This window comes from Neltuma alba, unplaced genomic scaffold, assembly GCF_004799145.2.
Source record: "Neltuma alba isolate B1F8T4 unplaced genomic scaffold, ASM479914v2 tig00011340_pilon, whole genome shotgun sequence".
In the NCBI taxonomy this organism is placed as follows: domain Eukaryota; kingdom Viridiplantae; phylum Streptophyta; class Magnoliopsida; order Fabales; family Fabaceae; genus Neltuma; species Neltuma alba.
In genome coordinates, this window is record NW_021636042.1 from 403579 (window position 1) to 428830 (window position 25252).

The 25252-nt window shown below is 34.5% G+C and overlaps 4 protein-coding genes across 4 annotated transcripts; 2 read left to right on the top strand and 2 right to left on the bottom strand.

Moving 5' to 3' along the window:
- Positions 1-4581: 4581 nt before the first annotated feature.
- LOC114712231 (probable clathrin assembly protein At4g32285) lies at positions 4582-6278 on the top strand. Its single transcript, XM_028896710.1, has 2 exons — positions 4582-5942; positions 6226-6278. Exons 1-2 carry the CDS (start codon positions 4607-4609, stop codon positions 6276-6278), a joined length of 1389 nt encoding a protein of 462 aa, XP_028752543.1. The 5' UTR covers positions 4582-4606.
- A 495-nt stretch (positions 6279-6773) lies between these two features.
- Positions 6774-9532, bottom strand: LOC114712232 (receptor protein kinase TMK1-like). Its single transcript, XM_028896711.1, has 2 exons — positions 7429-9532; positions 6774-7249 (listed from the first exon to the last, which is right to left on the bottom strand). Exons 1-2 carry the CDS (start codon positions 9524-9526, stop codon positions 6774-6776), a joined length of 2574 nt encoding a protein of 857 aa, XP_028752544.1. The 5' UTR covers positions 9527-9532.
- A 3197-nt stretch (positions 9533-12729) lies between these two features.
- LOC114712233 (receptor protein kinase TMK1-like) lies at positions 12730-15794 on the bottom strand. Its single transcript, XM_028896712.1, has 2 exons — positions 13688-15794; positions 12730-13208 (listed from the first exon to the last, which is right to left on the bottom strand). Exons 1-2 carry the CDS (start codon positions 15783-15785, stop codon positions 12730-12732), a joined length of 2577 nt encoding a protein of 858 aa, XP_028752545.1. The 5' UTR covers positions 15786-15794.
- Positions 15795-21604: 5810 nt separating this feature from the next.
- LOC114712179 (60S ribosomal protein L7-2-like) lies at positions 21605-24004 on the top strand. The gene is made up of 7 exons (XM_028896647.1): positions 21605-21708; positions 22263-22439; positions 22532-22629; positions 22710-22767; positions 23179-23258; positions 23335-23437; positions 23526-24004. The coding sequence occupies exons 2-7, from the start codon at positions 22263-22265 to the stop codon at positions 23739-23741; spliced, it is 732 nt and encodes a 243-aa protein (XP_028752480.1). The 5' UTR covers positions 21605-21708; the 3' UTR covers positions 23742-24004.
- Positions 24005-25252: the final 1248 nt, after the last annotated feature.

Here is a 25252-nt window from a genome sequence, read left to right on the forward strand (position 1 = left end):
ATATTATCATACATCACACAGAGTGCAAAAGCTAGTTTAATTTAGGGGTATTTGGGGGGTGTTTGGATGAGGCAAAACCATGGTTTGCAGAATAGCTTCTGGAGAATAGATTCTGGAGAGAATAGATTTTCTGGAAAAGTGATTCTGATAAAGTGAGAGTGTTTGGATAATTATTGTCAGAAGTGCTTTTTGATATGTAGAAATTATTAAAAAGGACATAAGTTTAAATGATAATTACATATAATATATATTTCATGGTATGGCTCCAAAATCATGGTTTGACCTACCTAAACCATGATTTCATAAAAAACAAAAAAAAATGTTACTTTTTGAAAATGTGGTCCTTTTTTTTTACATTATAATACTACTTTTAGTTCTTAATATAAGAGCTAGTTAACTATTTTTGAGCTTGCACTTCCTTCATTTCGTTTATCATTTCAATTGTTTTGAACAAAAATTCCATCTCAACAATTATGATTTGCTGATCTTCATGGGTCTTAATTGGGAATTTTACTTATATTTCAGTTTTAGAAAAAAAAGGAAAGAAAGAAGAAGAAGAAGAAGAAAGAAAAGAAAAGAAAGAAAAGTAAAAGGAACAGAAAAGTAAAGAAATACTTCTTATATATACATAAGCTATAGCAACAAAATAAAGTTGAATAGAGTATTCCCTTGGAATTAATTATTTGTAATAAATAAGTTTTGTCTTCCCTAAAATACTCTTTTCTAATAATATATATTAGCTAGAAGTACTATTTGATAAAATATTTAACTTGTGTAACTACTACAAAGACTACTTTTAAAAAAATAAATAAATATGAAAAATAAAATGAATTGGGATTTTATATTTAGAGCCAAATTGAATATCAAAATAGCTATTATATTAAAGATCAATGGTAGTATGTTGTTAAAAAAAAAACTAGTTGTAAAAAAATATTATGGGATTTCATGTTTAAAATCTTTAAGGCAAAATAATATTTTTCTGTTGACAAAAAAAAATCATTTTTTTGGAAAACATATTTAATTTTATATTTTATAAATACATATACACATATCAATTATTTATTAATTGCATTTTTTATATATTTTTTATTATGTTGGTAAAAAATATATTATTAAAAAATTTATTAGTTCAAATAAAAATATATTATAAAATCTAAGTTCAAATAAAAATATATTATAAAATCTATCTTTTATGTAATTATCATATTAACTTATGTCCTTTTTAGTAATTTGTATATATAAAAAGTATTTCTGATAACAACTATCCAAACATTTTCATTTTATCAAAATCTATTTTTTTCACAAAATCTATTTTTTTAAAATCTATTCTCAAAAATAATTTTTTTTTATAAGTTATTCTCTAAATCATAATTTGGTTTTATCTAAACATTCCCGTTCTGCTATTGTGTGAACGCATGAAAGCACTAACTTGTGTAAGTCGCTAGTGCCAAACTCAACAGCATTAATTTAATGCCCTTACAAGGGCTTGGTTACCTACATGCTTAATTATCACATTTATCTTTCTTTCTTTCTTGCATCAACTAGGCAAGTTAAAATATTTATCATATTTAAATGTTTATAACATGTGTAAGATGAATCTCAATAATTTTTTTTTCTCCCAAAAATTTCTTGTTATGCATAGATGTTTTTTTATTATAGGTAATTCTATTTAAAATACTGTTGGGAGCTAAATATAGACATCTCTCTCAGTTAGAGCCGGGAAAACGAGCCGAGCCCATCGGGTCGGCCCTTTTAGGCCCTGAAATTATGAGGACCGGGCTTGATATTTTTCTCTTAAAATGAGAAATAAGCCCTGGAGGGCCGAGGGCTTAAAAGGGTCGGCCCTGGAGGGCCGCGGGCCGGCCCTTTTAAGCCCTTTTATAATTTTTTTATTTTTAAAATTTTTTATATAATATTAATGTTATTAATTTTTACATTGTTAATAATATTTCAAATATTTAGTTATTATTATCATTTTAAAATTAAATTTAGTTTTAGACAATAATTTATCCAATTAAATTTTTAAAAAATGGGTTAATTTGGATTTTAATAATGATTTGATTTATATTATATGCATCGATATTTTTAAACTATATATATATATATTTGATAATAGAATATTTTTATACTTATATAACTTGTGATTCTATAATTTAAATTAGAAATTCATGAGTTTTAACAACAATGTTTCTCACATTAAAGTAAAATAATAGTTATATTGCAAAATGTAAAAATAAAATTCTTATAAAGAAGAAAAACTTGATATTTTTGTTACGAAAGAAAAGCATACTTATGAAGAAAAATAATTAATTATAGTGATGATGAAGTTTCAAAAGATTAATGATAATGTTTATTTATTACACAATTGCATTATAGATAAAACTTTTAGATGTTATTATTTGTTAATGAATGTTTTAGATGTTCTTAGATATTGATGAATATTTATATATGATAATATTTTATATTTGTGACTTAATTTTTTCATATTTATGTCTTTTATTAATAATTTCATTGGTTTATTTTTATATTTTTATAAAAAAATATGATAAATATAAAAAATAGTATTTTTTCTTAAACGGGCCAAAAGCCCGTGGGCCGGCCCTGGTCCTGTAGCTTAAGGGCCGGGCTTAGCAAATTGGGGTATTTTTAAAATTTCAGCCCTGGAGGGCCGGCCCTTTTAAGCCCGCCAGCCCTGAAGGGCCGGTCCTTTTAAGCCCGCCAGCCTTGAAGGGCCGGCCCTGATTCCCGGCTCTACTCTCAGTGAGAATTTAAATCTTGATACGTCATATTATGATAAACTAGCTCTTTCCACCAAACTGAACCCCCGAAGTCCAAATTTCTGAGCCCAAGTGGTCCTTTGTTTGGGTATTTGCACCTTTTGTCCACTTTCTTTAAAGTACCTACAATACTAATAAAGCCCAAGAAGTATCGTAGCTCCAAAGAATAAAAACAAAGAGTAAACGCAATTTTTAATAACAAAAACACCTTTTCAACCACAAATTCATGCAATAACTCAATGATTCAACAACTTGTTCAAAAATTATGTAGTTAAGTGCAAATATCTTGCTAAAAACCTTATTTAAGTCATGAAAACATAAAAGAAAATAAGCTTAATTAGAGACCAACCTTTGTGCTTCTTCTTTTTTCCCCTAGGCACAAGTATTTTTTTCTACTGGAGGTAATTCTATTCGAGTCACTATTAGTTACGATATGTAATTATTTATTTTTTTCAGTGAGGATTTAAACTTTAGTTTGCTATATTATGAGAAACTAACTCATTCTGCTATGTCTAATTCCTGTTGCTTAGATCAAACTTTGTTAGTTGCGAGTGTCAATCTTGTTTTTGGAGATTTTTCTTTGCCAACCATAAGTATTCTCCCATTAAAGATAATTTTTGCAAAATACTGTCAGATCTTTACCAAGCACAATTTTTCCAAAATACTATTAAAGAGAATATAAATACTTCTCATAATAAAGATTCGATCTTTATTTGTCATGTGAGTCACCAATCCTTATCTTAACTCCGCGTGGTTGTTTTTGGGAGTAAAAGTTGGACTTTTGACGCATATTAACGTGTCCCTTGTGAGCCCAAAATTGAATTGATTGGCCAAGTCGTATTTGGGGTATTGTATACTTCCAAAAAGACTAATCATGAGTCGGATCCAAAGACATGGCTTCGATAATATTTATGCGCTAAAGCGACAATACTAGAAAACTTTGTTAAGAAGCTGAGAATCTTTTCAAAATGTGATTTGTTTTACTACCTCCTATCTTAATTATAAGACTCAATTAATTCATTTGTAGAGATTAAAGAATTTAGTTAAGTTAGTTATTTGTAATAAATAGGTGTTGTTTTTCCTAAAATATCATTGCTAATTAAGTTTGTTATCTAGAACTATCATTGTTAAAAGGATTATTTTTTTTAAAAATGTATAAATATGAGAGACAAAGTGGATTGAGATTTTATATTTATGACCAAAATAAAAATCAAACAAGATATTATATTAAAGATTCGAGATAGTATCTTTTATATTCCTAGTCCACTTCAGCTACCTCCTCATTATTACCGAAGCATTTTCTTGTAGTCGTAGCCACGACGAGGCTGATAACCAAACAAACACCACCCCCAGTCATTAAAGTCGTCACATTCGAGGCCCCCCATTTTCAATAATATACTAAATAAACATAATACACCCAAAGATAAAAATATATTCCTTCATATCATAAATGTCGTAACTAATTAAGGAGTTTCTATTAGTTCTAAATGTAAATTTTAATTCATTTTGCTCTTTAAATTTGTATTTTTTTTAAAAAATTAGCTCTATTAATTACATACAAAGGGGTATTTAGTTTCTTAATGAGCATAATGATAAAATGAGTATTTTAAAAAATTAATAAATATTTATTATAAATAATTAATTTAACTAATTTTTTTCTACCCATCATCACACATATTTATTGTAAAATTTGAAAATGAGTATTATTGCTTTATTCAAATATTTAAGCGTCATACTTGGTCATCACCAGCTACCATCCTCTTCATCTTTCCCTAGCTCCCTCATTCTTGGGAGAGACTAGAGAGAGAAGGGGGGAAGAGAGAGACAACATGCTGAGGAAGCTCCGGCAAGTACGCAGTGCTCTGAAAGAGCACAGTTCCGTCAGCTACGCGAAGATCGCTTCAGCGTCGGGGTATTCCGATATCAATCTCATCCTCATCAAAGCAACGCCACCAGATGACTTGCCTCTTCGTGACAAATACGTACATGTGCTCTTGAAAATCTTTTCCTTCTCTCCTTCTTCCTTCCACTCCTTCTCCGTCAGCTTCACTCGCCGCTTTGGCGCCACCCGTAGCTGGCGCGTCGCGCTCAAGTGCCTTCTCCTCCTCCACCGCTTGATCCGGTCGGTCCCGGCCGACAGCCCCTCCCGGCCTGAAATCCTCTGGTCATGTTCTAACGGTTTGCTTTCTCTTTACCCTTGTCATTTTCGAGACAATTCGTCTTCGTGTAGGTCTGCCGAGTACACTGTTTTCATTAGATCCTACGCTCTACTGATTGATGAAGCCCTAGATTGTGTTTTCTTGGAAGGCAAGAAATTATTCTATGAAGAACAAGAAGGTGAAGGTCAAGAAGAAGAAGGAGAGAGTAATCATGGGACTGAGAAATTCGAAGCGAAGATGACAGATATTGGTGACATGCTTGAGATGTTACCGCAGCTTCAAAGCATCATGGACAGAGTGATGGGTTGTGTTCCCATGGAGAAATTAACAAAAAGTTCCATCGTTCGATCGGCGATGACACAGATAATTCGAGATAGCTTCGTTTGCTACACACAGTTCAGAAGAGAAATCGCAGTGGTTTTGGATAATCTTCTTCAAATGCCTTACAAGAATTGCATAGCTGCTTTCGCTATATACAAGAAAGCTTCTGTACAAACAAGCCAACTTTCCCAATTCTATGATTGGTGTAAAGCTAAAGGATTTTGCGGTTTCTATGAGTACCCTTTGGTTGATAGAATCCCACTAATACAAATTCAAGCTCTGGAATCTCTTCTCCAAGGCATGTGGGAGCTAACCGAGACGCCATCATGGTCACCGTTATCACCGGCTACGCCGAGCTCTCCGTTGTCATCGTCGGTGGAGTCAGAAAAGCCCGTTGCGAGAAGACGTGGTGATGTTGCATTCAGGAAACATCATAATAATAAGCTTGGTGATAAAGAGGAGAAGCCATTGATTGATCTCGAAGATGATGGTAAAAAGGAGGATGATAGCTGGGAGGCATTGTTGGAATCTTCTATTAGCTTTTCTCATGATCAGACTGATTTTGGCTTCCGGGGTTCTAAAAATGGATTCAATAACCATAATAATTTTGTTGGGGCGTATAAGGGGCAAGGAGAGGACGATGCAGGTGACTCATGGAAGAGGCAATTGTATCAACCTGCAGTGGGTAATAATAATAACCCTTTTTCTCAGCCAAATTTGGACATGTTATGTTACTATGCAAAAACACAGTAGCTAGCTCGTGATGACGATACATATATATATACCTTATGTAACATGAATAGAATTTTCTTTTTCTTTTTTCCAGAAAACAGAGGTGTGAATGGGTGGAGATATATACATATTGTATTTGATTAGAAATCAATTCTGAGGGAAAAAAAATTTCAATTTATAGATTTTTTTGTATGAACAGTGATTAATTCATGATCATAATGCACGGTATTAAATAGGAATCTGCCAAATATGGAGGAACTGGTGGTCATTGGTGCAAAAGGCTTCGTGAGTTGGAGTATTATTGTTTAATTGATTAGTTGGAATAATTTTGTCAAGTTTGAAAAATAAAAGACATATATCAACAATAAGTGACACTCGTGTGAAATCTTGCCTTATTATATGAGTGAGCAGGTTTGTGTGAGCCCGATATTATATTCCCCCCTTATCTATGCATAATTAATTTCAACTTTAAAGGTAAGGGTAAATAAACCACCTCGGATCCTCCAAATTTCTTTGAGTGTAGTAATACACAAGTGCAATGCGTACTTACAGAACATGTCACTTCACTTCTCATCCGTTCATTCTTTTCCTTCTTTCTTTCAAAGTTACAGAAATGAAATTGAGAAGATCGTCTGATATTAATTGGACCCGGGTCCTTTATTGCAGCACTGTATATAGTAAAGAGAGAGAAAGGAAGAATTAAACCGAGCTCAACTAATATTGAGGCCCATCATTCTCTGTTTAGCGAGGGAAAGAATATAATTCTAAGCTTGAATTTGTAACATTATTTTGTGACAAATGATTGCGAAGAAGATCCTTTCACCATTGAACAGCTTTTTCCTTCCAAAGATTGCCATTTGCTAAGTGCTTGGGGCAAACTCATGTCAAAATCAATGCCATACTTGCCATCATCAGAAGAACTTGACTCCATGGGCTTCCATGCTGCCTGGACAAGAGGCGAGAGTAAGTTCACTATATAGCCCATGTCTGGACGTTGATGAGGCTCACTGGCACAGCAATGGCCAGCCAGCTCTGAGACAGTCCTAATGCTGCACATGGTTGCTTCATCATCAGCATCAATGATAGGATCAATGACCCTTCGAAACGAGTCATTGTTCTGCATCATTCGTCGGAACCACATAACCAAGTGGAAGTCTTCCTCTGGCAGGCTATCATCAAGCACTCTCCTCCCCGTTATCATCTCCATCAGAACTACTCCAAAACTGTACACATCAACCTTTGTAGTAACCCGCCCAGTTGCTGCATGAGCGAATCATACCATTTTAGTGCCTTGTCTATAATTCTGTATAATTATATACAATGGCGTGGCTTGTATAATCTATGTATAATGTGTAGAGCTAAAGACATTTCAAGGTAAAATTAATATATGGAAGACAGAAAGATAGCACAATTTTAACAGAATCTAAAAGCCAACTAACCTGCATACTCAGGTGCAAGATATCCGAAAGTTCCGGCCAGCCTTGTTTCAACTGAATTTCTTCCTTCAGGAGCAAGCCGGACTAATCCAAAGTCTGATACTTTAGCTCCCATATCGTCCCCCAGAAGAATGTTGGATGGCTTAAGATCCCTATGAATAAAACTTTGTTGAGCTAAGGCATGAAGATACTCAACGCCTCTAGCTACATCCAAGGCAATGTTTAGTCTTCTTGTCCAATCCAGAGGTTCCAACCCATTCTCTTTCCACCTAAACAAATGCTTACTCAGTGCTCCTTGGGGCATGTATTCATATACAAGAAGCTTCTCATTTCCATCCAAGCAGTATCCCAGAAGTGCCACCAAATGTTTGTGACGAGCTTGCGTAAGCACTGCAATTTCAGCTCGGAATTCACTTAGTCCCTTCTCCAGCAACAATCCTGATTCCATTCTTTTCACTGCAATCTTTGATCCATCATGTAGTTCACCTTTGTACACAGTGCCAAATCCACCCTTTCCAAGTATGTTTGCATTACTAAAATTGTTAGTGACTTCTTTCAAAACTTGAATTGGAATTACCATACCTTGAACATCAGCTTGACTAGGAGCACCAGCACCTTCAACATAAATCTTCATGCCTTTTCCAACTTCACCATCACGAGGACGTATTAACTTCGTTATCAGACCTCTAAACTTGCCAAAATAATTACGTTTTTTAACAATCACGTAAGAAACTATGACCAATATAATAAGTAAAATCATTAAACCAACGGCAATGCCCGCAATGAATGTAGAAAGCTGGTCCATTTTCTTAGTACCATTGCCCCTAGAACTTGAGCTAGGTGATTTAAGAGGTTTTCCAAGATTAGGATTCCCATCTTTCCTAATAATCATGACTTTTTTAGGAAAAGATGGCACATAACCTTCTAAATTGTTATTTGAAACATCTAGCTCTCGTAGATTGGGCATGGTAGTGAGCTCATTTGGTATAGGGCCCATAAGTGAATTATTGGCAAGAAGCAATTTTGTTACAGAAGTAAGTGAGGCAAAAGTTGGAGAAATCGTGCCTGATAAACCCATATCTTGAAAATTAACAATTGAAATGTTCCCCCCAGAGCACACTATTCCTGTCCAGCTACCATTACAGGGATCATTGCCCTTCCAATTATCAGCCAATTTCACTGGACATCCCAAGGGTTCAACAACAGAGAGCAAAGCATTCACAAGGGAACTACATGGCTGATTTGTGATGTTTGTGCAAAACCGATTAATCCCAGACACATCAACAACCACACTCGATTTAAATGTTGGAATGGGGCCTTGAAGGAAATTGTTAGTCAAATTCACAACCTGCAATCTTGGAAGAGCCATGAGAGATGATGGGACTGCACATGCCAGTTGGTTGTCCCTTACACTCACATCAAACAACTGACCAAGGTTTGACAAGTCTGGTATTGGACCTGTAAATGAATTACCATGTAGCCAAACTTTCTTTAAGGATGTCATGTTTTGTAGCACCTTAATTGTGCCATTGAGTTTATAGTTACCATTTTGTGTGTTCAACAAAAGCTCCTCAATTGAACTATTCGCAAAACTCACGGGCAGCCCACCTTCAAGACTATTAGAATTCAAGACTAAAGAAATTAAACCTGCCATAGTACCCAAAAAATCTGGGATTGTTCCAACCAAATTTGCATTTGTTGCAATGAATGTCTGGAGTGCTACGCAATCCTTAAGACTGTCTGGGATAGACCATGGCGAAAATGGGTTCTTTCCAATTCTTACTTCTTGTAACATTGTCATTTCTTTAAAGAAGTCTCTGGGGATGGAACTGAACTTGTTATCTGGGATCACAAGTCTGTGTAGTGTCTTGGATAGATATGGAAATTGACCCGTCAGATTGTTTTGTGGGCATTCAAATTGCTGCAACTCTGAGAGATTCTCGAGTTCTTTTGGAAGCAAACCTTGCAAATTCAAGTTCCCAATCTGGATGGAAATGACACTTTTTCCAGCGTTGCAATTCACTCGTCGCCATTTGCAAACGTCAGCGTCTGTCCATCTGAGACTAGGTGGGGCATTGATCGCCTTCTTAAGAATATTCATCACCTCTGAATCATTTTGAGACAAAGCCGAAATTGCCACAGATAGCACCAAAACAAGACGATGAATTCCGAAAGAAACCCCAAAACCAAGTTGGGATTTCTCCATGTTATTTCCCAGGCAAGCGAAGGAAAAGGAAAAGGAAAGCAGAGAACTAATGGTAGGGGTTTAAGGATGCCATTAATAACCACATCACTGCTTTGTTCCGAGGAAAAAGAATTGGGTTCGCTTGTCGTTGGAGGAAGGATCGAAATGAGGTAGAGAGGGGATGGCGATCGAAAGAGGAATGTGCATGAATTGTTGTTAAAAAACACATTCATGTGCAACAGCCAATTCGTTAATGGTTTCAGAATAAGTGGTTGGCGAGGCATTTTGCAGTTAGCTTACGAACATAGAACTCGGCGCAAGTGTTCTTGTTCAGAACGGATAGCGATGGTGGTGATCAATGTCCTCTTGAAACGTAATAATTAACAATAAGCTTGATGATAATGATGAGAAGCACTTCATTGATCTTCAAAAATCGAAGAAGCTACCCTTCCACTCTGCCCTGTACGTACGGCAAGTAGTTTCCCTTAATAATATTAATATGCATGAATTATCGTATTTCTTTTATTAATGTATTTAAAAAGTTTATCAAAATATTTTGTTTTCTACTCCTCCGGTCCTTAATATAAGACCCAATTCTTGAATTGATTTTAGTCCTAAATATAAGATCCATTTCTCATATTTATCAATTTTCTCTAAATTACCCCTATAGATACTCTCTCAATTATAATCAAGTAGAAGAGGGAGAGGGGTATTAAAAAAGATGATTATGGTGTTTTAGAAAAAATGTGTCACTTTTCTTATAATTAACTAACTTACCTAACTTTCTTAATCTAATCAAATTAGTTAAATGGGTCTTATATTAAGGATCGGAGGAGTATTTATATTATTAACTCACTCCTGAAAACATGGTACTTGACTACTTGATTGTATGAGCTGGAAAAAAATAAAATATTTGGAAGAGCAAATATCAATTATTATAAAATTTGAGCATTTAATTTTATATAATTTGAAAATTTATGTTCTAATCATTAATATACAATTACATGTGAAAATGTATTAAAATATGAATATTGTTATAATTAATTTAATAAATATATAATCAATTTGTACATTTTTAAAAAATAGGTGTTACATAATTATATATAATTTATTATTCTCTAAATTTTTTAAGTTATAACATTGTGTAAAGATTAAATAATCAATATATATTTATGTACGTATTTATGTGTATATATGGAAAAAGGGTCTCTCCACTTTCCTTCCCTTTTATTTCTATCCACTTTTCAACTCAAAACTTAAGATTGTAATTTGAACGATTCAAATATCATATTATACAAAATAATTATATAAAATATTTTTATCATTATTTTAAGTTATCATGGCAAAATTTAGTAGTTTAATTTTATTTATTTTTAAAAAATTTCTAATTTTATTCATAATTTTATTTAACATTTTGTTCATCTTCTCCGTGTGTGTGTGTATATACACACACATGGATTAATTCATAACAAACGGAAGATGCTATTTACTAAATTGGAGTATACACATAAGGGGTGGCTGGTCGTCGGTGCCTTGCCAGAGCGCCCTCATCATACTTCATGAGATCAGTCTCTGAGCGAAAATTAAGAGATATGTGGAGTTGATTAATTACTTGAAATAATAATTTTGTGAAGTTTTTTCATTAAGAAATATATGGGGGTAATGAAACAAAAACTTAATACTCTCCTATGGAATCATTTGTCTGTTATGATATATATATAAATATATATATAATATTAAGCTTCTTTTTTATAATAAACAATCTCTCTTACCATAATATCCCTAAATATAAGAGATAAATTTTTTTTGTCTAAAATTTTAAACTAGTTTTTTTTTTTACTTTTACTCCCATCAAATATATCAAATATATGTAACTTATTATCTCTTCATAATATTATCTCTCATGTACTTTCTTTACAAATAAAATTATAATTAGAAAAATATATATGTATATATCTTACGTATTTGTTATGGGGCAATAAAAAAAAACTTAAGCACGCTTTTATATTTATTCTTTTCTTAAAAAATTATAAAAGGAAAAAAGTTTGATGTCCAAATAAAAAAATTTAAAACGCAGAATAGTTAATAGTTTATCAAGGGGATGCTTCTAAGGTCAAAAAATCAAAGGAATTTTTGGTTTAGCTTAAAAAGCAATTTTACCTCTTACGAAACAAAACTTATTCATCTGATAAAGTGTAAAATTTATTCTCCACCACTAATCTAAATATACTCTAAAGGGGTGTTTGGATAAAACCAAATCATGATTTGGAGAATAGTTTTTGGAAAAAAAGTCATTTTTGAGAATAAATTTTGTAAAAAAATGATTCTGATAAAGTAAAAGTGTTTGGAGGATCGAAAGCTGAATGGTTATGAAGGACCGAAGGCGGAATGAAAAGAAGGAATGAATAATTGAATATGGGGTGTTTTTTGTCATATACTGTCGGGTGTTCTCTGACAGCCATAATCATCACACCAATGACCCTAAAAAAAATTTTTTTTTTTGGTTGCTCACCCAGTTTATCGGAGTTTTACTCCGACTACATCTGAATCAGACCCGCGTCGCGCACCTAGCTATGGTGGGTGAGTCTCCCAACAAGAATTTCTGCATATGCTGAGGCTCGAACTCGAGATCTTGCTTAAATAGTACCAAACCGCTTACCACTTAGATCAACCCCCATTGGTAATGATCCTCAAATTTAAGCTAGAAGCAAAATAAGTTTGCTTCATTTGAAACTATGGTTTTGGGCTTCAAAACCTTAGTTTTCTCTCAAACCATGGTTCGGTAATATTTGGCCCAAATCATGGTTTACGTCCAAAAACCATTTTTTTACATTCTGCCAAACAGGCTCGAAGTTATAAAGAGACCTCGTGTCTGGTTATTATTTGCGGGGCTCAGATTTTAACCCTTATTTCATCCATTTGTTTCATCAATTCTCTGTCCCACATTCGCAGTTCAATTTTAAAACGGAACAAAATGCTCCAAAGTCCAAGCATGCCTATATCATTAACTAGAGCCGATCGATGCTAGTTTCTAGGCAATTAATTAACTTGATCATCGTCCATGTCAAAACATATGTAGCTACCAATACAAATAAATAATTGTGAATCCATAACGTTAATTATTTTGTGACAAATGATTGAGAACCTGATGGTCCTTCCGTCATCGTTGTGCTCGTTCCTTCCAAAGACTGCCACTTTCTGAGTGCTTGAGGCAAACTCATACGCAGATCATCAAGGCCATACTTGGTATCATCATCACTAGACTCCAGGGGCTTCCATGCCTGAACAAGAGGTGATAGTATGTTCACTACGTGCCCCATGTCAGGACGTTGCTGGGGCTCATTTGCACAGCAATGTCCAGCCAACTCTGAGACAGTCCTAATGCTGGACATGGTTGCTTCATCATCTGCATCAATGGCAGGATCTATGGCCTTTCGAAGTGACTCAACGTTGTTCTGCATCATTCGCCGGAACCACGTAACTAGGTGGAAGTCTTCGTCTGGTAGGCTATCATCAAGCACTCTCCTCCCCGTAATCATTTCCATAAGAACTACTCCAAAACTATACACATCAACCTTTGTGGTAACTCGCCCAGTTGCTGCATGCACGCGTCATATAATTATTTTAGTGTGCAAGTTTTCATCTAACTGTGAATCTTTAATTACTTTGAATCAGACTATTAAGAGCTTGAGTAAAGAGTGAATTCAGTGTCATCTTCCATTTCCTCTGTGCTTGTATGTGATTACCAGGTAAAGTTGGGGAGATAAATGATATTCTCATATTGGCTATATGCCACCTAAAAATACTGCTAACCATAATATTTCTAGAGGACTAATTACTTAACTACATGAGAAATGACAGTCTGATGACTTTTTCTTTTCTTAGTTCTCAAGGTTAGCCAGAAAATGCATAAATGGATTTACATTTTAAAGGACAATAATAATGTTGAAGGGCTCAAGGGCACATTGTTCGTTTTTCAGAGCTTACTGATGTTTTTTTTTTTTTGGGTGCAAATAACAAGTTTTTAGTTTAAGCCACAGATAACACGATTTTAGAAGCATGTAAAAGCCGACTCACCTGCATACTCAGGTGCAAGATATCCGAAAGTTCCAGCAAGCCTAGTTTCAACTGAATGCCTTCCTTCAGGGGCAAGCCGGACTAATCCAAAGTCCGACACTTTAGCTCGCATATCATCTCCCAGAAGAATGTTGGATGGCTTAAGATCTCGATGAATAAAACTTTGTTGAGCTAAGGCGTGAAGATACTCAACACCTCTAGCTACATCCAAGGCAATGTTTAGTCTTCTTGTCCAATCCAGAGGTTCCAACCCATTCTCTTTCCACCTAAACAGATGCTTACTAAGAGCTCCTTGGGGCATGTATTCATACACAAGAAGCTTCTCATTTCCATCCAAGCAGTATCCCAAAAGTGCCACCAAATGTTTGTGACGGGCCTGCGTAAGCACTGAAATTTCAGCTCGGAATTCACTCAGTCCCTTCTCCATCAACAATCCTGATTCCATTCTTTTCACTGCAATCTTTGTTCCATCATTCAGTTCACCTTTGTACACAGTGCCAAAACCACCCTTTCCTAGTATGTTTGCATTGTTGAAATTGTCAGTGACTTCCTTTAGAACTTGAATTGGAATTAACATACCCTGTACATCAGCTTGACCAGAAGCACCAGGACTTGGAACCTTAACCTTCATATCTTTTCCAGCTCCACCATCAACAGGACCTATTAGCTTCGCTATTAGACCTCCTAACTTGCCTGAATAATTACGTTTCTTAACAAACCTAAGGAACACCAGAACTGCTATAGCAAGTAAAATCGCTAAGCCAACCACAATGCCAACAATGAAAGCAATGAGTCTGTTGTTCCCATGGCCACCATTACCTCCAGAGTCTGAGCTCTGTGATTTCAGAGGTTTTCCAAGATCAGGATTTCCTTCTGTTCTAAGTTCTATACCTGGTTGACGAAAAGATGGCACATAACCTCCTAAATTGTTATTCGAAACATCTAGCTTTTTCAGATTGGGCATTGTAGAAAGCTCATTTGGAATAGGACCCGTGAGTAAATTATTAGAAAGAAGTAATTGCGTGACAGAAGCAAGGGAGGCAAACTTGGGAGAAATAGTGCCTGACAATCCCATGTTTTGGAAATTGATAATTGAAATGTTACCCCCAGCACACACTATTCCGCTCCAGCTACCATTACAGGGATCATTGCCCTTCCAATTATCAGCCAATTTCACAGGACATCCTAAGGGTTCAACAACAGAGAGTAAAGCATTCACGACAGAATTGCATGGCTGATTCGGGATATTTGTGCAAAACCGATTAATCCCAGACATATCAACAACCACACCCGGTTTAAATGTTGGAATGGGGCCTTGAAGGAAATTGTTAGTCAAATTCACAACCTGCAATCTTGGAAGAGCCATGAGAGATGATGGGACAGCACAAGCCAATTGATTGTCCCTTAAACTCACATCAGACAACTGATCATGGTGTGACAAGTCTGGTATTGGACCTGTAAATGAATTATCATGTAGCCAAACTTGTTTTAAGGATGTCATGTTCTGCAGCACCTTAATTGTGCCATTAAGTTTATAATTACCATTTTGATCATTCAACAACAGCTCCTCGATTGAACTATTCTCAAAGCTTGCAGGCAAGCCACCTTCAAGACTATTAAAATTCAGGAATAAAGAAACTAAACCTGGCATGGTACCTAAAAAATCTGGGATCCTTCCAACCAAACTTGCATTTGTTGCTACAAATGTCTGAAGTGCTACACAATCCTTGAGACTATCTGGGATAGACCATGGCGAAAACGGGTTGTTTCCAATTCTTACTTCTTGTAACATTGTCATTTCCTTGAAGAAATCATTAGGGACAGAGCTGAACTTGTTATCTCGGATCACGAGTTTTTGCAATGTCTTGGATAGATATGGAACTGAACCTGTGAGACCGTTCTGTGGGCATTCAAATCGTTGCAACTCCGAGAGATTCTCTAGTTCTTTAGGAAGCACACCTTGCAAATTCAAGCTCCCTATCTGGATGGCAATGACACGTTTATCAGAGTTGCAATCCACACGCTGCCATTTGCAGACGTCAGTGTCCGTCCATCTGAGACTAGCTGGGGCGTTGATCGCCTTCTTAAGAATGTTCATAACAGCTGCATCATTCTGAGACAAAGCCGAAATTGCCACAGACAACACCAAAATGAAACGATAAATTACGAAAGAAACCCCAAAACCGAGTTGGGGTTTCTCCATGTCATTTCCCGTGTAAATCAGCCTAGAAAGTAGCAGAGAACTAATGGTATTGGTTTAGGACGCCATTAATAACCACATCACTGCATTTTACGTGAAGGAAGAAAAGGACATCCAAGAGAAAAGCGCTTGTGTCGTGGAAAAGAATTGGGTTGCCTTTTTGTCAGAAGAAAGATAAACAGGGGACGACAATGGAGAGGAAGGGAAAAGGATAGGAATTGAATTGAAGTGCATAATGTTGTTTGGGAAAGGAGAAAATGGGGGAGGCGCAGAAGACATTCATGTATTTATGTGCAATGCCTGATTCATTGGAGGTTTTAGAATAAGTGGCTTGAGAGGAATTTTGCAGTCAGAGCGGATCGCGCCATTGTAGGGGACGATGCAGTTAGAGTCAAGTGTAAGAAGTTCAGGTGTTAACTTGACGTGTGTCTCATTTTATTATTTGGGGAGATAACAGAAGTTTACTTATTATTGTAATTATAATTATAATAAAGTATTAGATGTTAAAATAAAATTCCGTTTAATAAGTATAACTAAAAATCAGAATTACAGAATATTTCCTTTGATTTTGTTCTTGCAGGAACTCTTTTTAGAAAACAATTTTCTCATCTGTGTTGTGCAGGGAGAGGAGTCTAATTATTGAGAAATAAAAACTGAAAGGATAAAATCCTTAAAACCGAATTAGAAAGAAGAGACACTAAAGATGGAACATGTGACTTGTTCGACGTTAGGTTACAGTTACATTACATGAGAAGTAAACTTTGTTTATAATACATAATACAAATAAGATACACAGGTCATTTTCCATTTTTAAGTTGTTATTTTTTATAAAAGAAATCACATACATGTATATTTATAGGGAAAATGACAGATAAAGAAGGTGGAATATTTGAAATTCCAATTTGGAAAAGCTAAGGAAATGTAATGAGAATGAGTGAAGTCCTTCCCAAATTAGAATTTTGAAATTCAGTGAAATAACAAAAATGCCCTTTATCTTTTTTTTAAAAAAAAAACTTAGCCCCTCACCTGCAGCCAGTAGAAATTTTTTTGTAACAGTTTTTGTTTTTGTGGAAGAATATTGCAAGAAGTGGTAAGGGTGGGATTTGATCCCACAATCCCTTGGTCATTTGGGCCAACAAAAAGGTAGATAACCATTAGGCCATCAAAAACTTCTTATACTTATAATGCAAATAAAAATATAAGTTGACTCTTTTACTGTGACTCCAACCCGTAACAATAATTTATCTCAGGATGACAAGTTTTAATTGAGAAATAACAAGTCTAAATTTGATATTAACAAATCAATTATCCTGATACATAATAAGAAGTAGCATGTATATTAATTAAAAATGACAATTTATTTAAAAATAACACATCTTTATTGGAAAATGACACGTCTAAACGTGAGATTAACAATATGCCTTTTTCTAATACATAGCAAGAAGCAGCATGTACATTAATTAAAAATGATCATAATTTATTTGAAAATGACACGTCTTTACTGAAAAATGACAAGTCTAAACTTGAGATTAACAATGTGTCTTCTCCTGATACATAATAAGAAGTAGCATTAACAATATGTCTTCTCCTGATACATAACAAGACGTGTCATTTTCAAATAAATTATGGTCATTTTTAATTAATGTATATGCTACTTCTTGTTATATATATCAGAAAAAGGCATATTGTTAATCTCACGTTTAGACGTGTCATTTTCCAGTAAAGACGTGTCATTTTCAAATAAATTGTCATTTTTAATTAATGTACATGCTACTTCTTGTTATATATCAGGAAAAGTTGCTTTGTTAATATCAAATTTAGACTTGTCATCCTGAGGTAAATTATTGTCATTGGCTGGAGTTACAGTAAAAGAGTCAACTTATATTTTTGTTTGTATTATAAAGTTAAGAAGTCTTTGATGGCCCAATGGTTATCTACCTTTTTGTTGGCCCAAAATATTCTCCCACACAAAAAAAAACTGTTACAAAAAAATTTTCACCGACAACCACAACATCGGTAGCCGGCCGCCGATGAGGGGTTGATTTTTTTTAAAAAAAAGATAAAGGGTATTTTTGTCATTTCATTGAATTTCAAAATTCCAATTTGGGAAGAACTTCCCTCATTGTCATTACATTTCCTTAGCTTCCAAAATTGGAATTTCAGATATTCCACCTTCTTTATTTGTCATTTTCCCATATTTATATCATTTACTTAAGTCTATCAGATTTAATTCTCCAATTAAATTTTGACATGTTTGATTTTTTTATCTCATTAATATTTGACAAAAAATTTAAAATTTTATTCATGTGAATTTTTATTATTAAAAAACATATTTATTTTTCCAAAAAACTACATTTATATAAATTTTGACATATTTGTTAATTTTACTTGAACTACGTTTGTTTTTTTTTTTTACCAGAATTGAACTACGTTTGTTGAAAATCATATTTTTATCGTGTGGTTTAGATACATATGGCAGCTTTGAGGATTACTATTGTTTTTTTTTTTTTTTTTGGGGGAGCCGGCCGCCATCTAGGCATCTAGCTGCATTTCATGTCTATTATATGAAATCAGGCAACTCTCACAATAGTATTGATGTACCGCGCCAATGTTTTATTACTAAAGCTTGCTTAATTAGAAGGAGAGTTTGTTTGGATTCTACATTGCCTTTTGTTTTAATATAAACTAATTTTAGATAAAATGAGCCTTAAAACTTAAAATATTTGATTTCTATGCTCCTTTTTTGATATGAAATCCTTATCTTTATAATTTATGTCATTCTTATAATTTGTATAATTCCTTTCTCTATCCCATTTTTCATTGTTCTCTAATTCTTTTGTTCTCTTATTTGTATGGAATATCTAATATCCTACATCTATCTCACTCTAATTGGAGGATTTTTGAGGTTTAGAACAGTCTAAATTTAGTTGGGCAAACCATAGAGGATATCAAAATTCTGCTACTAATTTAACGTTGTTGTATCTCTAAGACTTCAACTCAAAATTTCTAATTAACCTGATACTGTAGGGGTGTTCACAGGACAGGACAAGCCCGTCCCGTCCTGGTCCCATCTTGATGAATAATGACGAGACAGGATTTTTGTCCTGTGTCCTGTCTCGTCCTATTTTTTTTTTTTCAAATTCAGTTTTGAGTCTAACAATTCAGTTTTTTTGGGCCTAAAGTCAAAAAATGATTAAAATTTCTCCTTGTTTCTTTTTTTTTGGGCCTAGGTCACTATGGTAGCCCAAAAAAAAGGAGAATTTGGGCCTTTGAAATTAGTGGACAAGTTAAAATAATTTGTAACAAATGCAATTTAGGGCTTTTTTTAATTATTTTTTTATATTTGCAAAAAAAAAATAATTATTACATATCCCAGGACAGGATAGGGACAAGATAACCTTGTCCTGCGTCCCGTCCCGTCCTATTCAGCATCTTGTCCCTTCTTGAAATTTTTTTTTCTTGTCCCGTCTCGTCTTAAGATAATCAAGATTGGGACGGACCTATTGGGACAGGATAAATTGAACACTTCTAGCTGATATTATCTTTGGTCTTAATTATAAGGTCCCATTTGTATACTATTAACCAGGTCTTATAAACATTTAAACTACATGCCGGGTGGTTCTTATTCTAATCCCTTGTTTGAGCTCACTCTTATTGTCAATGAGTACCTATTTTGTTTCTCCCCAACCCATATAAACATTGAATTTGAATCTCCAAGCAAATTATAAAAGTCTTTTCAAGGGAAAAATAAATAAATAATTACTCCCTCTAATTCCAAATATAGAAATTAAATAGTTAATTTATCAAGTTTAAGAAAATCAATTACACCGTGACCCACACACTTTTGCTCTTGTTATTTTCTCTTTTCTTCAAAGTCATTTTATATGCTCCATTGACGTGATCCAAATTAGTGAGATGATCCTAACTTTACTTTTTTTTTTTGTCATACTAGCTTCACATAATTTTAAATTAAATAAAGAGATAATATCATTGTTAGTCCTTATGCTTTGTCTTCATGTTAGTTTTACTCTTTAAAGTTTGATGTCAGTGTTTTTGATCCCTCAAATTTACTCTGTTTATAACCGTTAGTCCTTATAGTTTGAAAAAGACTTGGAACTAATACTAACAGTGTTAAGTTCGCTTATGTATCACTAACACTGTTTAAATTATTGATGTTGACTATTGACCAGGCAAGCTCATTTGCTGACCTAGATATGTGAATGAAAAAGAAAATAAAGCAAAGCCAAAACGCCTTAATGTTGTTGTCATCTTCAGGTGTGTTTGGATTGGTGTTGGGTAAAACTGATTTCTAGTCTAACTGAATTTTTTAATTGAAGTCAAAGTAAAAATCAGTTAGTGTAATGTGATTTATATTTGGATAGGTGTTTATAAAAATTCAGTTGGAAAAGTTAAAAGTTATTTGGATGATTAAATAGAAAAGTAAGTTCAGTTATAAAAATCTATCAGACAGCGTGAAACTGCAGTTTGAGATAGAAAAGTCATATTTTTCTCCGTTGAGTCTAACTGAGATTGAAGGCCAGAAGTTGGTTGGGCTTTTAGCCCCATTCAAACAACCATTGGGTCCTATCTAAGTCACAAATTACAGATTCACGCTTTCTCATGGATTTTTTTCATTCCAAACAGTAATCCAAACATTGGGGACGGCGCCATCTTCTTCAGTTTCTCTGTTATCACCGATTTCGTCGAGCTCCTCTGGCTCCCCAAGAAGATGATGTTCTCCCTTGCTCACTGAAGAAGATGACATCGTGTTTAAGCTCTGATGAAGATAATTCCACGGCGTCTCTCTTCTGTCTTCTCTCTCTAAACAAGTCGACGGTGCACACTTTAGGAGGAAGATGATGAACAGTGGGCTCTATCATGGGCGTATTCAAGATCTATATTGCTTCCTCCAAGTATTTCTCTATTTTCTTGTTGCTTCCTTTTATAATTTTTGTTGGTATTAACTTGGGTTTCCGTGACATCAAACTGCGTTTCTTCCTTTCTTCTTCTTCTGGATTACATCAAACTATGTTTCTGGGTAATATATGTTGTGTGGGCCATTTGTCGCAGAAGTTCTGCATCAAAGGTTTTATGATGAACACATCAACTCGAGCTGGTGCCTTCATTTACTCTTACTATGTGTAGGTTTGTGCATCTGTTTTGGGGCTCTTATAGCAATATGCAGTTTCTAATTCAAAATCAACAAATTCTCCAATTGTGTTAAAGCTAGCAATGACTCCACTGTTCTTCTGCTTCAACCTTCATCATCCAGAACCATGGCGGCGTGTAGAGAGGCGAACAGCCACCGTCTTCTTCAGGCCAGCTACCACGGTGTTTTGGCTTTAATTTTTTTTAATTAAAAAAATCACATATCCAGGTCAACAAAGAGCTTGCCCAGTCAACAGTCAACATCATCAATTCAAAGGGTGTTAGTGACACATAAGCAAACTTAACATTGTTAATACCAGCTCCAAGTCCCTTTCAAACTATAAGAACTAACGGTTATAAATGGAGTAAACATGAGGGATCAAAAACACTGCTTTCAAATGTTAGGGGCTAAAACCAAAATAAAGGCAAAAGGTAAGGACAACCAATGATATTAACCCTTAAATAAAAGTATTAGATCTAACGGGCCCTTAGTACTAGTTGCCGTATGCATGGGTCTTGGGCCCAAAAATAGAGTTCAATTCGTGACCCAAAAAAAAAACTGGACTCACGAACCTTACAAAAACCCGGCACATCCTTCTCACACATTAGCTTCATTAGCCGCTCCCAAACCCTAGTCTCTCCGCCTGACTGACTCCACGCTTGAACAGACTCGGTGAGTAGGCTCCGGTTTACTCTTTCCAGCTTCCATGATTTATTGACGGTCCTCTCTTTGCCCAAATCTACCATCTAGATGTGGCATTTATGTATTCACGTCAATTAACTGCATTACATTGTTACATTGTTAATTTGAGATTTCACTCCTGAAGGAGACGGAATGTTTTTGGTGAACAAGTTTTTTCCCCCATTTTACTTAGCTTGGATGAATAAATCTCCATTGATAACTTTTGTTTTGTTTGTGTTATGTGTATTTTTTTTGTTATATGTATTATTTTGCTCCGCTTTCTGCAAATTCAGGGGAAAGTGAGATGGTTCTTCAAGTTGTTAAGAGTGGTGGACCGGTGTAGCCATTTTTCTTTTTGTTTTTGTCGGTTCTAAAACAAATCATTGATTTGCGCCTCGTTTAGATCATTGAAGTTTTCTGAATAAAGCTTTGTGCGTGTCTGATAGTGTTTACTTTGTTTTCCCATATGGTTTAATGTTTCAGCCTGAATTGCCCTCATATTATTTCATTGTATTCAAACTTTGTACATTCATTTTCCTTCGTAGATGGGTGAGGAGGTTAAGTCTATCGTTCCAGAGTCTGTCTTGAAGAAGCAGAAGAGGGAAGAGGAATGGGCACTGGCCAAAATACAGGAGCTTGAAGCTACTAAGAAGAAGAGAGCAGAGAGCCGCAAGTTGATTTTCAACAGAGCTAAGCTGTACGCGAAGGAGTATGAGGAACAAGTAAATATCACTAGTCATTTATTCTTGGTCGATGGTCCTAATTTATGGTGGCGCCTGATTTCCCCCTTACTTTTATCTTAAATTTGGTTTAGGAGAAGGAACTAATTAGATTGAAACGTGAGGCAAAGCTTAAAGGTGGATTTTATGTTGATCCAGAAGCTAAACTTCTGTTTATTATTCGCATCCGTGGGTATGTGTTTCGTTTACTTGTAATGGATCTCAAGTTCCTATGTGTACTGATTCTTACGCACAGAAACTATGATTTTTCAGTATCAATGCCATGCATCCACAGACTAGGAAGATCTTGCAGCTCTTGCGTTTGAGACAGGTACCATGATAACCTTAGAATGAGAAATTGATTTTTCCGTTATTCAATTTTAAATTTTCATGTCAGCACAAATTTTATTGGGAGCTTGGTTTGAACATGTAAATATACTCGTAACGGAAAGTGGTTGGCTGTCTGTATGATTGATCAATAGGGCATGTTTTGGTTGTATGGTTCTGCATTTAGTTAAACATCTAGATTTCAAAATTTATTCATCTGAGGAAATCCTTAATTAAGCTATTGAAGACAGTAGTTGAATCTTGAAATATTGTATTCTGGTGGTACTAAGATTATAATGTCACATCCAAGGGGGATTTTTTCTTACATAGTTTTAGAGATAGTGTAGGCAAATCTGTCTATTCCTCTATACTTTATAAAGTCAACGTAATCATCCTTATTGGCCTCCTGGAACAGATCTTCAATGGTGTATTCCTTAAAGTCAACAAAGCCACAATGAACATGCTGCACAGAGTCGAACCATATGTGACTTATGGGTATGGAAGTCTCCTGTGATTGAAGTCTTGCTTATGATGTTCATATTCTTTAAAAGTAAAACCCGTCTTGTTTCAGATACCCAAATCTCAAGAGTGTCAGAGAACTTATTTACAAGAGGGGTTATGGTAAGGTCGACAAGCAGAGAGTTGCTTTAACTGACAACTCCATCGTTGAGCAGGTTTGTTAGTTTTCTTTGCTGTGAGCGAGGCTATAGTTTGAAATTAATGATTGCATGCTGCTAACTCGCTCTGATGAACACCCCTTAGGCTCTGGGCAAGCATGGAATCATCTGCGCTGAAGATCTTATCCATGAGATCATAACAGTTGGTCCGCACTTTAAGGAGGCCAACAACTTCCTTTGGCCATTTAAGCTCAAGGCACCTTTAGGCGGACTGAAGAAGAAGAGAAACCACTATGTTGAAGGAGGTGACGCTGGAAACAGAGAGAATTACATAAATGAGCTCATCAGGAGAATGAACTAGATTGTCAGTGTTTGGTTATGACGTTAGGACGAAGTTTAAGCGCCGATTTTCTTCTCTCAAGTTTTGAAAATGAGGATGATAAATGATATTCTTAGGTTCAATTTGATATTTGTTGTTCATTGCCATGTGAGAATTATCAAGTGCCTTACAAAATATTGTTATAATGAACATTTCTTTATGTCAAGTTTTATTTCTCAGCATCGGGTATTTTCATGGAGCTATTTGGTATTTATGAACAGTACAAGGAGACTAAGCTTTTGGAAGTTAATGTTCTTGTCTCGCTTCAAGGCGAGTTAAACAACAGTGAAAATCGTGAGATTGGTATCCATATTGGGTTCGGCAAATTATCTCTTCTGATTCTTCTTGATAGTACTTGTGATGTTTACTGCTACATTCTTCAATACTCCTCTTATGCTTAATATAGTATGAAATTGGAGAGTTAATGTTGGTTTATTTCATATAATCATTATTTTTTTTTAAAATTAATCCTATTGATTTTTTTTAATAATAATCAAGTAAAAGAAGAAGAAAGGGAATTAAAAAGATGTTTGGAATATTTTAGAAGAAAGTTATATTAACTAATTTAACTATTATTTTTATATAAAGGATAGGCCTACTTAGGTATTTACTAATTTTACTACAAAATGGATATATCATAAAATTGATTCATAAAATTGATTTTATATTAAGAACTAGGGGTGCATCTTTTTATATTTTTTCTTCCTATGATATCAACAACATACACTTTGAATCAAACGGTGCTAGTCTCTCAGCCATTAGTTATTTAGTTGCAGATAACCGATTGCATCTACGATAAAAGAAATGGTACAAAAGCTAATTAGTGTTTTTTATAATATGATATCATATTTATATTTATATGCATTAGCGTTATGAAAAGTGTTATGATTTCTCAAATATAAATTTTTGTGGTAAAAAAAAAAAAAAGTAAATGACAATGATTGATGCTTACGAGTTCCCTATTGCAAAAGCCCTAAAAATGTTAAAAGCTGAAAAGACGGTAGCACATTTATAAAAATAATAGATTTGAATAATTAGATAAAATTGTTGACAAAATTTTCCATTGCAAAAATTATTTTCTAAATGTGCGTAAGTGCCAATGCATTCGGCTTCTTGCACAAATTTTAGCTACATTCGAACGATTGTTTTTGTAATTGAAGGTTTTTCAACAATTTTCTTGATAATATTATCTCGTAAATTTAATATAAAAATTAATTAAAAGTCAAATTTGATCTTAAATATAAGATTTCAATTGATTTTGCTTCTCAAATTTAAAAGTCATTCTCAAAATTATCTTTTTTTTTCCTTGTCAAAATCAAAGTATTCCTGTTGTTGACACATATTAAGGGATTTTTATTCAATGATAGTCATGATTAAAAAGCAAGAAAAAACATCTGGTTGAATCGGTGAACCAGTCAATAGTTTGGTCTAATTCGAATGCTGAAGTGGCATCAAATTGGCAAACCAGGGGTGGGTTGATCATGAATCGGCTT